Source organism: Gouania willdenowi, chromosome 10 (genome assembly GCF_900634775.1).
Source record: "Gouania willdenowi chromosome 10, fGouWil2.1, whole genome shotgun sequence".
Lineage (NCBI taxonomy): Eukaryota > Metazoa > Chordata > Actinopteri > Blenniiformes > Gobiesocidae > Gouania > Gouania willdenowi.
Window position 1 is genome coordinate 15,735,033 of NC_041053.1, and position 15,887 is coordinate 15,750,919.

The 15,887-nt window shown below is 36.3% G+C and overlaps 1 protein-coding gene across 2 annotated transcripts in view; it reads left to right on the plus strand.

Annotated features, from left to right (window-relative positions):
• Positions 1–15,887, plus strand: part of diaph1 (diaphanous related formin 1) — a 143,204-nt gene that overhangs the window by 16,753 nt on the left and 110,564 nt on the right. Inside the window, exons 2-9 of one of the 2 annotated variants that reach the window (XM_028459881.1) lie at positions 10,280–10,306; positions 12,405–12,569; positions 12,905–13,006; positions 13,614–13,744; positions 14,911–14,994; positions 15,075–15,138; positions 15,377–15,516; positions 15,700–15,805. In XM_028459881.1, coding sequence (XP_028315682.1) covers positions 10,280–10,306; positions 12,405–12,569; positions 12,905–13,006; positions 13,614–13,744; positions 14,911–14,994; positions 15,075–15,138; positions 15,377–15,516; positions 15,700–15,805 — 819 coding nt within the window. The remainder of the gene's footprint in view (positions 1–10,279; positions 10,307–12,404; positions 12,570–12,904; positions 13,007–13,613; positions 13,745–14,910; positions 14,995–15,074; positions 15,139–15,376; positions 15,517–15,699; positions 15,806–15,887) is intronic. The other variant, XM_028459882.1, reaches the window with a different exon arrangement.

The window sequence follows — 15,887 nt, forward strand, 5'->3', positions numbered from 1 at the left end:
GTATTGGGAGTTGAGTGAATGTTACTTCCCTATTCACTGCCATTGACTGATATGTACGTCAGTTGCGTTTTTTTCACAAAAGTTGCTAGGATACACTGTGACGGTGTTCTACTGTGAATATAAGGCTTCTCTGTTGATGTAGTGACCAAGTGGTGCCCTAAAGGTGGCAGCAGCGTGCCTTTTAATGACAGATTAGCCACTGATGCTATCATTAGCTAAGGAGGGAGAAGCAGGGACGAGGGAGATTATGGCGCTATGGAGTGATATTGTGAAGTATCCAGCAGCTTACAGCACCACATATTAACACAGAACTTTTGTGGACCTGAGTGGATTATCAATAATGTTGCGATCGTGAGATAAAAACATCAACTAAACAGGTCATCTCTGCGTGTTGGGAGGAAGTGACGTCTGTGTGATTGACGGGGGGTGCAGATACAAAATACAGTCAGCAAAATATTGAACTGTAAGCCAGATAGTGTTTTTTTTATTTGTTTTTTTTATATATATTTTTTTTTTAGAAAGAAACAAATGTTCAGATGTTATAGTTTTCAATAAAGCAAAAAATAAAAAAATAAATTGTTTCAAAGTCACTGACATATATATATTTTTTTTTTTTTAGAAAAAGCCTGTTTCGTCAGCTTTTTGCTTTGAAACTGGCAATTTGTTTGTGTAAAACTTGCTCTATTCAACTTACGGAAGAACTAAACAAGCTACAAACAAATTATTTTTTTCTGATGAAAGTAGAGACTTTAATCTTTCAGAATCTGATGTCAGATATTAGATTGTCATAGTACAAAATACTCTGTGGGTGTTTAAAAATCAGTTAAAATGCTCTAAAACGGCTGGCACTGAGGGGGGTAGAAATTCTGAAAATGGCTGGCACTGAATGAGTTAAATTGCTCTGTCTTTCGTCTTTCTCTCATTGAGTTTAGGCTCTCCTCTGCTTTTTACACCCCTCCTCCTTGGACCTTTTTAACTTTTCAATGCTGCAACAAAGGGATGTGGTATGAATTTGTGTTCCTCAAAAGTTTAAATCCAAAAACAAACATGCCACATCCCTTTTGGTAACCAAGGCATCTGTTGAATAATAAATAGTAACTTCTTTTAAATAAGTATCTTTGCTATCCTGTTTGATTGGTTATTTTCTGTTGCAAAATTTAAAAGGGCCCTTCGAAGATGATTGCATTTAACAATTTCATTCAATTTCAATGCCATCCAAAGTTTAAGATTTTTTAAATACTAAATTAATACTTGGGATTCACCGAAATTAATATTCTTGGCCAAAACCGAAAATGAGAAAACCAAGGCCGAAAACAAAATACTGAAATTAATTGTTATGCAGTAGTATTAGTCCTATTGCATTTATGGCTCTGAATGTGTACTAACGTCACTAAAATTAAAACATTGCAAATGTATAAATTGATAATAATGCTTCAAAGAATAAGTCAATTAAAAATATGAAAATATTTATTCAGCACTGGCATTTCAACAATGTACAATATAAAAAATAAAACTATTAATTTGTCTCCACTCATACATTAAATAATAATCGACAGGCCTATAACTGACAGGGCTGCTGAAAGAGTGTCAAATAAATATGTTCTCTCTTAGAAAAACAAAGTGCCTTTAAGTCACAGAGCGTGTGATTTTACTTAAAATCAAACAGTACCATGTTTCGGTACCTATAGATGTATGCTTGACTGTGAGGGAGTGGAAGAGAAGGCGATTTCCCTCTTCACAGGTGCATGGTGGAGGTGGGACGCGCACACACACTTGTGTCCACCAACCCCTGAACAGACAGAAATGTCTGGTATTAAAGAAGAAGTATTTGTGAACGTCTTTGGAGTAAATGAGACGGATAAAACAATGCAATGGGAGCATATACAGAAAGTTTATTCACAACAATGACGTCATTGATCGGCGATATAGCCAATCAGGTCAGTATAAAGCAGACTTTCCAGGATCTGCTAAAGAGAAAGTGGGAAATAAAAATTACTGATTTCATTAAACCACAAAAAATTTCATCGAGGGTGCGCTAACCTCATGTCAATTAAAACAGCCTTAAATGTGTCAATCATTCCCTTCCTTTTCTTTGTAAGCGTGTCATGCTGCTGTCCTACTTACATTGTAGTAGAAAGCGGGCACGGGCCCATGCTACTTAAAGACGTGTTGATACAAGGAGGAGTCTGAGAATAGCTTTAATCTCTCGGGGGGGTAGTGTCCCATTGGAGGAGTGACCCTGTAATCCTGACTAAGCCCTTCAGACACAACGCAGGTAAAACACCCAGGGGAGGTTATTCATCCTTGCAGACTACAGCTTTGTAAAGACACATGTTTGCTGCTCAAAAATTAAAGCAGAGTTTTGTTGGTCGTTCAGAATCTTGCAAAAGCAGGTACACCCATTTCAGCAACATTAATCATTAATTCAACCTAATTTAGAAAAAAAAGTGTCTGCTTTCTTTTGCATGACATGACTACCACTGATTAATTAATTTCAAATAATCTGTACTCCATCTAAGGTTCTGAGAACTTGCAAAGTTAAAATATAATACGTACATGTAAAAAAGCCCTGCAATTACAATTTGCAATTACAAATAATTAACCATTTTGCGTTTAAATTCTTCTGTTTAGTATTAAATATGTTGGTCATTAATGAATGTTACAGCCTGCTTAAAATGTAGTACATTCCCCATGTCCTGAATGGTGCAAATAATGGTCACATTCATTGTTGCACGTTTGGACGTGGGTTGGGCATAAGCTTTGTTTCTCAATTAACAACAGCAGACCTAAGGAGCAGTCATGCAGCAAACATGCCTCACTTGAACTGACATACAATTCTGACATCTTTAACACAAAGAGGGTTCTCCAGCCATGTAGGGGTGATAACAGGTGCTGATGGAGAAATACAGTGGGGCAAAAAAGTATTTAGTCAGCCACCAATTGTGCAAGTATTCCCACTTAAAAAGATAAGAGAGGCCTGTAATTTTCATCATAGGTATACCTCAACTATGAGAGACAAAATGAGAAAAAAAAATCCAGAAAATCACATTGTAGGATTTTCAATGAATTAATTGGTAAATCCCTCGGTAAAATAAGTATTTGGTCACCTACACACAGCAAGATTTCTGGCTCTCACAGACCTGTAACTTCGTCTTTAAGAGGCTCCACTCAGGCTTGTTTATCTTAATCTTCAAAATGAAGTTACTGCTTTTTTATTTAAATTTTGTTTCATTCTTTTTTGTCCTCCTACAGCCTTGTAATGCTGCAGGTTGGCATGTGAGCCATTATCTTTACCATTGCCTTTTTCCACTGCATCTTTTCACCAATATTATCTCACACGTTATTGCTGCCAAAATGGCGATGAGTCGAGAAATTAGCTTTGCTTTGAAGAATGTTTCATACTTTTCAGTCGGGATGTAACGATTCACTCAACTCCCAATATGATTCGATTCACGATACTGGGTTCACGATACGATTCTCTCACGAGTTATTTTACAAAATGGGACTGTAGACAAATGACTGAAAAATATTCCTTTATTTTTTTCAGAAAAAAATTAGAAAATACTGTACTATTTTCCTTTTATTTTTCATTGTCAAAATAATCCCTTGATAAACTATTCAAAACAATGCAATTTAACTAAAAATAAATCTTGAATGAAATAAGTAAAGGAATAATACAAATGAAGAAGTAAACAATGCAAAACAGCAACAGGTTTTTTTCTTTTTAAAAGTGCAACTGAAAATGTATTTTGTGCCTTAACAATTGCACTTTAAAAAAAGCAGTTGTCGTACTATATTTACATCATATATTTGTTTGGACCAGCAGAGGGCGCTAGTAACCCAGTGGTCAGTTGTTATGCAGCTATTCTAGCAGTGAATAAGAGATGCTATGTGCTAGCAGACAGAGCTAATAGAAAAATGTGACTTTTACAGATATTCACGTAATATTACAGATATTATTTAGGTGCTAAAGGGGTAAGGAATCATTTATGGACATGTTTAAGAGTAGTAGGCGATTCCGCCCACCGCTTACGCTTCTGGACCAGAGAAGGATAAATATATAGCGCCCTCTGCTGTTTAAAAAAAGTACTGTGATTCAATTTTCAGAGCATTGATATGAACCGTGATACCTATGAATCGATTATTAACTGCCTTACGATTAATCGTCACATCCTTACTTTTCAGATTGTTTTTGTGACTTAAATTGACATAGACTTAAAAAAAAAAAGAATAGTTGGCCACATTTACAGCTTTAATTCCTCTTTAAAGTGGAATAAAAGTTAATTACTCTTTAACCTGACCTTGAAAAAACACTTAATTCCTAATGCTAATTTAATTTTAAATTAAACTTATTTCAGAATTAGGTGGCTGGTTTACTCTATTTTTAATTCCAAATTAAATATTTCATCTTTTTTGTAAACAGTTAACAACACTTTAAGGCGCTTTAAGTTAATTCCGGTTGTTTTGATGACCCATTTGGTGATGACATAATCCAACATGGCCGCACGGACTAGAGCCGACATAATAATAATAAGAGCCTTAAAAGACATGGATCTATTGAAAAGAGAGGATGGACGCAGGCATGAACGTGTGGAAATTAACACGGACACATGGACTTATTAAGCACACACGGAGCTCGGCAAACGGAGCTGGCTTCATCACACGGGTGATACTAAGACCGGAGACGGAGTGAATGTATCCTCATACTGCTGCACAGGCTGTAATATCACCAAGTTTATCATTGTACCAGTTGTTAGAGCTACTATCTTTACCAGTGAGCAACTATTAATTCCTGGTTAATGTTTTCTGGAGTTTTACTGGGCTTTATTTATCGGTGGTAAATTCCTATCTCTTCCGCTCCGTGAACCAAATTTTGTTATTGTTGAGCTGCTGCTTCAAAACTACAATCAAAATAAAGGTAAAAACAGTTGTCATGTGGTCTTCTGTGTTACAGCTGACAATAAAATGTTTGTCGTTTGTTTTTCCCGATAGACGTGATCTATGCCACATTCTCCCCCTGTCCAATCAGAGCCTTCCAAATCCACAGACCTAAAGCAGAATTAACTAAAGCTGAATAAACCGGTTTTCCATGTAAACCTCAGTTTGGGAATTGCTAATTCCACGTAAAAACACGAAGCAGAACACATTAATTCCGAATTATTTAATTCGGAATAACTAATTCTGAATTAAAAAACATCATGTAACCGTGGCCATTGGTAATTGGCTTACTTCCATTCCAACACTTCCTTTGTTTTTATATAGAGTTACGCTCCAGATAGAATACATTTATTATCAAGAGAGAAGATTAATCCCCATCTGTGTATATTATGGGATGTTTTCAGTCATTTCCTTCCCTCGCTGCAATGTACAGTATATGTCAACCACTTCCGGGTGTGTCTGCCTTCCTCTTTACATGCAGTAATGAGGCATGTTATTGAAAGAAGTAATCATGATTAGCAAGATGACAGCATCATTTATTTAAACAGATACTAAGTCTGTAATTTTTGTAATCTTTCATGATTTAAAGGTTTTATTCTCCTCTTGTGGATAATGTTTACCAGTGGCTCTATTAGAATATAATTGTCAAAGATAAACGTTCATTCTCCTATTTCTCCTCTTTGCCCCTTTTCTTCTTTTTCATAATTTTCAGTTTTTTCTAAGAGGTTGCCATTGCAATTCTTTTCTCTCGAGTTTGTCTGTTAACTGTGCAAGTGAACTGTACATGTCGTATCCATAAGCAGTGATGCAATACTTATCCTACAAATTAGTTGAGAAGATTTGATAAAGCCAAAAGGTTCATAAATGGATGGAAAGGCAATGGGTGCATAGATTGATATGCAATTATTAATATATTTGCGATTAAGTTTAAAAATTTCTGTCAGCTGTGGAGCCATGTCTGCAGTTTTTTTTTGTGTTTTTTTTTTTTTTTTTTTTTACAATTGACACTTATTATTTCCTCTCTACACTCACATCCTCATTGTAGGCTTTTCTCTTTCTGCTAGCATGCTTTACTCAACCACCAGAATCTTCCATGCACATCTGTTTAGTGTTTACACTGATAAAAATGGCTACAAACCCAATTCACCTCTTCTCGGTTAGGAGTGCTGCGTAAACCATGAAAGCAGAGTACATTTACTACAAAGCCATTGCTCATCTGGCTGTAGACATATGTTATAATACTCAAGTGTTTTTTTTTTTTTTTTTTTTTTTTTAGTAAATAACCCCTCTACCACCTAAGCCCCAGTCATCCCAGTGTTATGAAAGTAGGACTAATATAAGATGTTCTCATGAGGTTGTTTTTATTGTTGTTACCCAGACTCACACAAAGTCCCACGCTCACAATGCCCCAAAATGTTCATATCATAACATTAGCAGCTTAGTTGTATCAGTAATTGTCTTAAAGGCAGATTTGTAAGTGATTTAGTTTTGTGAATGAACTGCAGTGGTTGTGCTCTTTCAGATATACTGTATAGTAGAGCCCTACCTGACGATCATCTACTGAATGTTAGGTTAAATCAGAAGAAATACAATTTTCTGCTACCATGTTTACTCGTCTTTATTTCAAAAGTAAAAAGATAAAACAACACGGAAAATCTTCACAGAAACGATGAATTCATATTTCTGACTCAATCAAAATTAGTCACCGTAATTGCTGGTATGCCTTGTTTTTTTTCCTTTCATACTAGTTAAATAACCCTGCATGTCAGTTGATGCTTGCATCAAATGTACTGTGGAATTTCAGAATTATAATCATTTAGTTGGCATTGCACAAGAAAAGCACAATGGCATTTTTGAAAAATAGTAGCTCTCATAAAGTAAGTAAGCAATATTTATTTATAGAGTGCTTTTCACAGGTAAAAACCATAAAGTGCTATACAAACATTTCAGTATCATCCCGTCTAAAGAGAACATAGAAGAACAGTCACAAATAACATGGGAGACTAGAACGGGAGAACTGTGGGTCTCCAAAACAGTGCAAGATGGTGTAGAAAAAAAAAAATAATAATAATAATGCATTTTATTTGTATTGCACTTTACATATGAAAAACACATCTTGAAGTGCTACAGGGAATAAAAACACCAAACACATAAAAACAGTAAAAACAGCAAGAAACATTAAGAAAATGCAATAGAGAATAGGAGGCTTTTTAGTTTGTTTTTAAAAGCCTCAATTGACTGTGGTACCCTCAAGTGGTTGGGGAGGGCATTCCACAGTCGAGGCGTAACCGCCTGAAAGGCCCTATCTCCCATAGTTTGAAGATTTGTCTTGGGGGTATGGAGCTGGTGACTGTCAGAGGAGCGGAGATGTCGAGTAGGTTTGTGACTATGGATGAGTTTTTTGAGGTACAGTGCAAAAGATGTATGCAATAAAAATAACGAATAGAGTATATATAAATCCAAGGGCCAATATGAACAAAAAAAGAAAGGGGTGGGATGGACATGGATATTTACATCTGAATAAATAAATATTGCACAGTTCAGGGCAACAATGGCTATTGGGTAGTTTGTTTTGGTCTTTATTGCCCTGAAATTTATCCTGGGGGTCATTTAAAAAACTCCTGCAGGAGGACAAAATTAAGAGCATGTTTGGTGTGGCTACAAAAGTTAGAAAACTTTAACATAGAGGAAAATATTTTTAACACATGTAGTCAGTCATTAAGATCCTGTCATCAAAATATGTCTTAATCTTGATTACAGCTATCAGTAGAATTAGTCTTTGTGTATGTTGTGTGCAGCATGCACTGATAGATGAAGGTCCATCCACACTCAGTCATCTTTATCATCATTAGCATTGCAGTGTGATAAGCCTAAGGTAATCCAGCTGTGGTTTCAGGAAAATATGACAAAGCAAGATCGTGTCCTTTCAGTTCCTCTTTATTTTTGCCACTGCCTTTACATCTGCATGTCATCCTCTTCTAGGATACATATTATGCATGTGCTTTTTATGAGTGCATGTGTGGGCTTGTTTTAAGGGAATTTCTTTTGAGACACTCAAGAATGGCATGTATGTAATGATGCAACACAGTAGTCGGTGTATAATCTTTGCTTGTATATCATCTTCTCACTTTGACCTGTGAGGTTTTACTTTTTAAATTGTGTGTTTAGGCATGTGTACCTGCTTTAAATGCACTTTTGAAGTGACAGTCCATGTTGGAAACCTTTGTTCAAAAAATATATATATATATATATATATATATATATATATATATATATATATATACAGATACAAATGATAGGATTAGATAATTGACCAAACAAACACTGAAGAAATTCTACGGTCACGACTCGTCAAGGCAAGAAAATCACTTTTGATATGGTTAAAGAATCTGATATTTTTTAATGGTCTTAGCCTGCAGTTTTAAACGACAAACTCAGCATTTCTGGTTGTCTTGCTCGTGAGTTTCGTTTTTGTACAGGACAACCATAGCCATCATGTTTGTTCTTACTCCACCAAGGAAGAACATGCTGCATCAACAACTTAGTCTGATAAGCTTATTATGAATAACAGAATGAATCAGACCATGAAAGCAGGAACAAAGCCCTTCATCACAGTTTGTCTGATTCACCAAGATGTGCCAGAGGTGCATGTTTGATCAATCACACAGGACAAGACTCTCCAGAAGGGTTTTGGTTAAAAATGTTTACAGAGCTGCTTTGCTCTTTCTACTGAGTGGAGCCTGACATCTAGTGGTCATGACACAGTAGTACAATTTTCCTTTCCTATTACAGATTTTATTAATTGCTGAGACACAATTCCTGGAACAACTCACCATTTTCTCAAATATTTTAACTTCTGGGTCCAAATCAGTTTTAACCCTCAAACAATATACGGTACGCAAGCCCTCAAAACAGACTACAAAAGTATTTGTTACACGCTGGAGGGATTAATTCATCACACTACCACCAAAATGTCTAGAAACAGATTTAATCATAGTATTTCCATATTCAGCACATTTACAGGTTTATCAGCATCTGCATCAACATCAGCATAATCTTGTTTCAGATCAGGGTCAATCAGGACATAGTGTTTCATCAACATCACACATGTCTTCTCTGGCAAGGCAGCGTGGGAAATATCCCCTTGTGTGTCGGATCCAAACCTGGATAGATTCGAGAGAAATATCCTTACAGGCCTTCACCATTGTATGTATGGGTATTGATCATACATTCTCCACCACCATGCTGAGAAAAAATCCTCTATTGGGTTCAGAAAAGGGGAGTATGCTGACAGACAAAGGACATTGAACCTGGGGGGGTCATTGAACCAGAGCAGCCTGGAAGCCCACGTTATCCCAAATAACCCAAACATATTGGGCTTGCTGTGGTTGCCTTGGCTATCATTCCTGTTGCAGGGCCTTGTGTGTTAGATCCAACCTTGGATATGGATATACTGTATATGTAAAAGACAAAATGTGTCCTATATTAGTTAATAAGAATCAATTATCGAAATCGGTTTTAAAATCATATTGAGACTTTAATAAACAGAGTCGAATAGGGAGATTTATTCTGATAAACCACCCATACAAACAAGAAAAAACAATACTGTGTTTACTTCACAGAGGAAAGAAATGAGAAATCAAAATGCAATTCACAAATGTGAGGCGCTGCATATTTTTACGTCTATGAATTAGGGGTGTGCCAAAATATTGATTGCCGAATGACTATTGTTTATTTTTCCTTTTTTACACCAGTAAGCACAAGTTAAATGTTTTCAGGTTTTCAAAGTTTACAAAGAACAAATTGACATTTGTATTAGCACTGAAATGTTTGTGCAGTCTGCAGTACAGGGTTAAGTTGAACTGTACACATGGTGGGAAGTATAAGTCAAAGTGTGTGCCCAGGTTTTCATAGACCACCCAGTTGTTTACACTATTATATAATGCACTGACTTAAATGTTTGTTTTTCATTTGCAGTGAAATTTTCCAGTTTTCCTAAAACAAGTTAATTGTGCTTGTTAAGCAGCACTGATATGTGTTCATGTTTACAGAGAAGTTGATAATACTAGCACTAATTTTCTAATTTTTCTATTTCTTTCTACTATTTTCTACATTATTTTTCTTTTTAATGATTTAAATTTAATTTGCACAAACATCATTAACAATATTTTGGTGAAGCAATATTTTGAATCAGTTTTCCCTTAAGGACATTGGACTAGTTGTGGTCAGTGTGTGTTAAGAAGAGCCACTGTGCAGTATACACTTTATTTTACTTGGCTGTCATTCATGTCAAATGGATTCAGTGCAGTCAATACATTCTCTATCTGTTCATTCTTTACAGAAACTCAAACGGCTGATTCCTGATGAGGTACGTTTGATTCACATCATTGACCCCACCTGTGTTCACCATGCACCGTCCATCGGTCTTTGTGCATTTTTAATCAAACCCTCCCTCTCTCTGTTGTATGATAAATGTCATGTTGCACTTGTGTTTAATCAGCCTTATCCACCATAACCTACATAGATGTACATTGTGCATGTTCTCAGGATTCACACGAATGGCATGAAAGGCTTAGCCTATTGGCTATAGTGGCATCTTTAAGTCATGTCTTCAAAAGGAGAGTGTCACTGTCACACTGTTTACTGTCACTATATCACTGTGCACCAATGGTTGCATGGACTTTGATGTAAATGCTTAGTTCTATTGTTCGTGTCAGCATTTTACAGAAGTGTGTTCAATTCAAAACTCAAATCTGTGTAAAATCAGAGCCCTATAATCAAAGTGCTGGTTTTGCTAGACATTGACTTGTAATGTGTTCAAATAGAAAGTGGCTGGAGAAGATAAGACATAGTGTAGGCCTCATAGGTCAGTAAATTGAGGATTCTTTGCTAAAAAAAAATGTAAAAGTTTGAAATTGTCGCTCGAAAGTTTGTTTTTATCTTCACTGTAAACACTCTTTCTTATTAATATTGTTGGAAAGGTCTTGTTCATTGCATTGTGGGATGTGGAGTCCTATAGATGAATGCATTAAAATGTTTTTATGTCATTCTTACCACGATTTCTTGTACTTGCCCCAAAAACTATGACAAAGTGACTTCCCACTCCCAACACACTTTCGGGTGTTTTCACCGACTGGAATTTGTGGCAAAACAATGGCACCGCGGATGTTATTTTTAACGTGGTTTACACATATATCTGAATCTGGCTGAAAATAATGTCTTGTAGTGTGAGGTGATCATCGGGAACAAACTAAAACAAAAAATGGTGTCAAGATAATCACTAGGGGTGAGTATTAGCAAGGATGTTGTAATACAATACGTATCACGATACTTGGGTCGTGGATGCAATATATCACGATATATTGCGATATTCAACCAAATTAATATCAAAATTAAACGTAGAGATGAAAAATTAAGTTGCAGTATATGTTCATCAGAAGATGTTGATCATTCAGAGGACCAATGAGTCAAAACGATTTGCTTCAAAACATCCTATTTATTATTATTATATCTACAGTGCCATCTACCAGAGTGGAGGTGCGGGAAGTGGCACATTTTCAAGGTTTTTATGTATGAAGTAGAACATGAGCTGGTCAACATGCCCAGTAGTTAGGCTGCTCCGCTGAGAAGTGACAATGTCTCCAGCAGTAGAAAACACACGTCCACGAAAAATGTGAAAAATACAATAAAAAAAATATTGATTAAATATCAAAAGAAAAAAAACCATTATTTTTAAAATCTATTAATAAAAAAAAAACCCAAAATTGCGATATCTCGTGAAATCCATTTTTTTCTCTCGCCCCTAATAATCACTCCTCCTTGCTCGGTGAAGAAACACAATAAGTCAGAGTAAGAATGAAGTTAAAACACTGGTAACACTTGAAGTTTTATACATAAAGGCTGCTATTACGCTGTTATTATTGTGATGACACCTATCATTAGCATGAATAATGTCTTGAAGGCTGTCATTAAAAATGCCAACATAGCTCCAAAGGTGTCATTATTTCGCATAAGTGTCATAATTTAGCAAACGACACTTAATGACAGCCTTCATGACACTTTATTTATGATAATGACAGTTTAATGTCAGCTTTATATAGAAACATTTAAGTAAAGTGCTCCCAAAACACTACTATATATCTACGGGACTCCAGTCTACAGTCCACAATGCAATGCGCAAAACATCCAACAATGATGAAAGAGTGTTTACAGCGTAGATCAAAACAAACTTTTGAGCAGCAATTTCAACCTTTAACATATTTTTTTGAGCAAATGATCTTCAATTTATGATTGATCAATGAAGCCTACGCTATTTCTTCATCTGATTTAAAAACAACTATTTTCTGCAGCAGCTGTAAGACAAATGTTTAAAGTTTGTTTTTTTTATTCTGATACATGTTTGTCTGGAAAAGGGAAAATAAAGTTTTCTCTTTGGTCTAATGCCGTACTGTTGTTTGCTAACCTAGCTGGAGCGGTTCACCAGCATGAGAATAAAAAAGGACAAGGAGAAGCCCAGCCAAGTGTCAGGTCAGCGTCACTCCTCAGCTGCCAACTATGAGATCCATGCCCAGAGTGCCATGCTGCAAGATCATTCTGACGAATATGTCCTCGAGCTCTTCGAACAGATGCTGGTGAGAATGACAGCTGAAGTTTGTTTGCATTGTGTGTGAAATATTCATATCCTCGGAAACACAGTAAGAATGTATTATTCATCAGCTGTCCTAAAAAGTAAGAGAAAGTCATTCTTGCCGTCTTCTAGTCATTCAGTGCGGAATAACAACCCAGCACAAAGTAATTCATGTTTCCCATTATTTGATGCTTTCAAATTGAATAGCTCAAATTAAAACGATTCAGTGTGAGTTGAAATGTCGAGTCTTGGTGCTAAAGTGCTTGTGAAAGGTGTCCTCATGCTGGTGTTTTGTTTGGGAACTCTGACTGTTATTTTCTCGCCTCTGTCCTCCTGCAGGTGGATATGAACCTGAATGAGGAGAAGCAGCAGCCTCTGAGAGCGAAAGACATAATGATCAAACGAGAGATGGTCTCCCAGTACCTGCACACATCCAAAGCTGTCAGTACCTACAATAAATATTGATACGATGCACTGTGGTATGCTGCATTTGTAAGAATTTACTGCTCTTCTCCCAGCCTTTTTTTTTTATTACTGAGGATGCTAACCTTGTTGGGGATTTTGAAATGTTGTATTAATATAATACAGTAATACCACTACTTTAGAGTGAGTACACAGTAAGAAATAATGTATTGTGAATACTCAATACTAAGCCTGATTAATATTATGCAAGTTTTAACACTATTTACATCATTACAGGAGTAGGAAGACAAATCAGGGAATTTCCTTTTTTTACAGAGCAGTTAGTTTTGCCCCCCAGCACTGTGGAGCAGGTTGCTCAAAGAGACTATTTAATGGAGCAGATGGCAGCTGATACAGTTCATTTGACTATAAAATGATTCCATTTGGCAACAAATCCTCATCACAATAATATTTATCGTTGAAAAGGAACGAATACATTTGTGACTGTTGTCCTTTATGCCCGCTTAGCTTCACCCTTATGGAAATCACACTAATCAGGAGTTGAGATAAAGATAGATAACTTTGTGGAACACTGTCATTTTCTAGTTTTGTCTTTCTTTTGTTGCCTAATGTCTCTCTGTGTTAGGGCCAGGACCAGAAGGAGAGCTCCAAGTCACCTGTAATGTACATTCAGGAGTTGAAGTCAGACTACAGAGACGCACATCTGCTGAGCTGTTTAGAATCTCTACGCGTTTCACTGAATAACAACCCTGTCAGGTAATAATTGCTTACTGTTGTTGTGACAACTGTGTGTTTCATTCTATTCTTTAGGCTGCTGGGGTGTTCATTCCCAGTCCCAAAAGGCTGTAAATCCAGCTAATTTTAGATGTTTCCGTGCTCCAATACTCCTAAATTTGATTAAATTCTGATGAGATTTTTAACACCATCTTATTGTATGGGGGAAAAACAATCATGCTGATATCCGGTAATAAAAGTGCCAAACAATGCCCGTTTGTCCGTAATTTAATATTTAATAGTGCCGCTGCTGAAATCCAGCAGTCTGTCTGTGATATCAGCTCAGGAATCCTCAGCTTGCGAGCGATATGTCCGAAGCACATGAAAGTTAGATTTTTGGAGGGTTACACTTTAAAAATGTTTCCCCTTCAGGCTTAGATGAATCTAAGTAAAACTGCATTTACAGAAGTCTTCTAACATGAACTGCTACACAGAATGGAGGCATCTCTGAGTGTAGTTGGTGTAATTATAACTAGAATATTTGCATTTCCTGAAGAAAATGCAAGTTGCAAGGATGCAGGTGCTGGCCTGCGTCGCACTGTATTAGCTTAGCATTAACATTATCCTAGCAATAGCATTAGCCGATTATTAGATTTTGCCTAGCATCAACATTCACCTATCAATAGCATTAACCTAGCATTAGCTAAGCATTAACCTCACAATAGCTGATTATTAGAAATTTGTTGAAGGTAGTAGCTGAACATGTTAAAGGTTGAATGGTTTGAATCAGTTGAAGAATGGCTGGGGATGAAAAGCTGACATTTCCAGTAGAAATGAATGGAAAAGAAAAAAATTAATAAGTCAAAAAGTTTAAAAGTTACAAATTATAAAAGCGATAGCATAAATCTCAGGAACTTTCTAAATTTTTTGATAGCTTATTGGTCAAAATTGAACAAACTGTGTTGAAGGAGTTAACGCAGATGAAAGAAAAAACGAATAACATTAGTGAGGATGCCTCCTCACTAATATTGATGATGCTTTTTGACTTTGTCTCGCACGGTCCTTACTTCACGTCACAAGACGTGATGGAGATATTAAATCATATTTTGTGAAATAACTATTTTGGATGTGTTCTTATATTGAGCATCAACATGAATAGTTTTGCAAAGCAATGTTAACATTTGAAACACATTCCTATTTTTTTCTAGCTGGGTACAGAATTTTGGAGATGAGGGACTTGCTTTGCTACTGAACCGACTCCGAAGACTTCAGGAGGAGAAAGACGAGGATCCGTAAGTCTCTCAAATGTCAAAAATAAGAATATTCTTATTCACTTCAGTTTCCAATCTTGTTGTTCTTCTTCTACTTCTAGTAGGATGGGAGTGAAGTGTCAACATGAAATTATTCGTTGCCTAAAAGCCTTCATGAACAACAAGGTAGGAAACTCCTTTAAAACATACAGTAAAAACGATTTTAGATTGATTAATTTAATCCGTAAGGCCAACTTGCAGAGCACAGATTGATGTAGTTTGAACGTAGGAATTTAAACCGATTCATTGATCTAATGGATGAATGTTACCCCTTAGTTTTTGATATTGCTCACGTTTTCAGGAAAATAAAATTGGCAATTTCCTTTTTTGATCATGTATTTGTATTATTGTTTCACCGATGTAGTATGGACTAAAGACCATGCTGGAGTCAGAGGAGGGAATTTCTCTGCTGGTCAGAGCTATCAACCCCAGGGTACCACATATGATGGTGGATGCTGTCAAGCTGCTCTCTGCCATCTCCATCCTGGAGCATCCTGAGAACCTGTAAGTGTCTAGTCAATATTTGCCCTAATCTGCTGCAGTTGTACATATAAAACAAATGTGGACATTTTCCCATCATGCTCAAATGTCTCATTGATAATCTTTGTCTCAATCAACAGTTTTACTGATTCTTGTAGAATGACACGTTAGTCTTTCTGTGTTCTAATGTGTCTGGTGTGTTTTTAGTCATGAGCGTGTTCTGGAGGCCATTACAGAGGAGGCTGAGAAAAGGGACATTGAGAGATTTCAGCCTCTTCTTTCTGGCATGAACAATCACAGCATTGCTCTAAAGGTATTTTCATACAATATTTTCAGGAATCATTTTATTCAAGTTTCATTTGCTTAGTTTTACTTGCCCAATAGTCCTGTTTGAT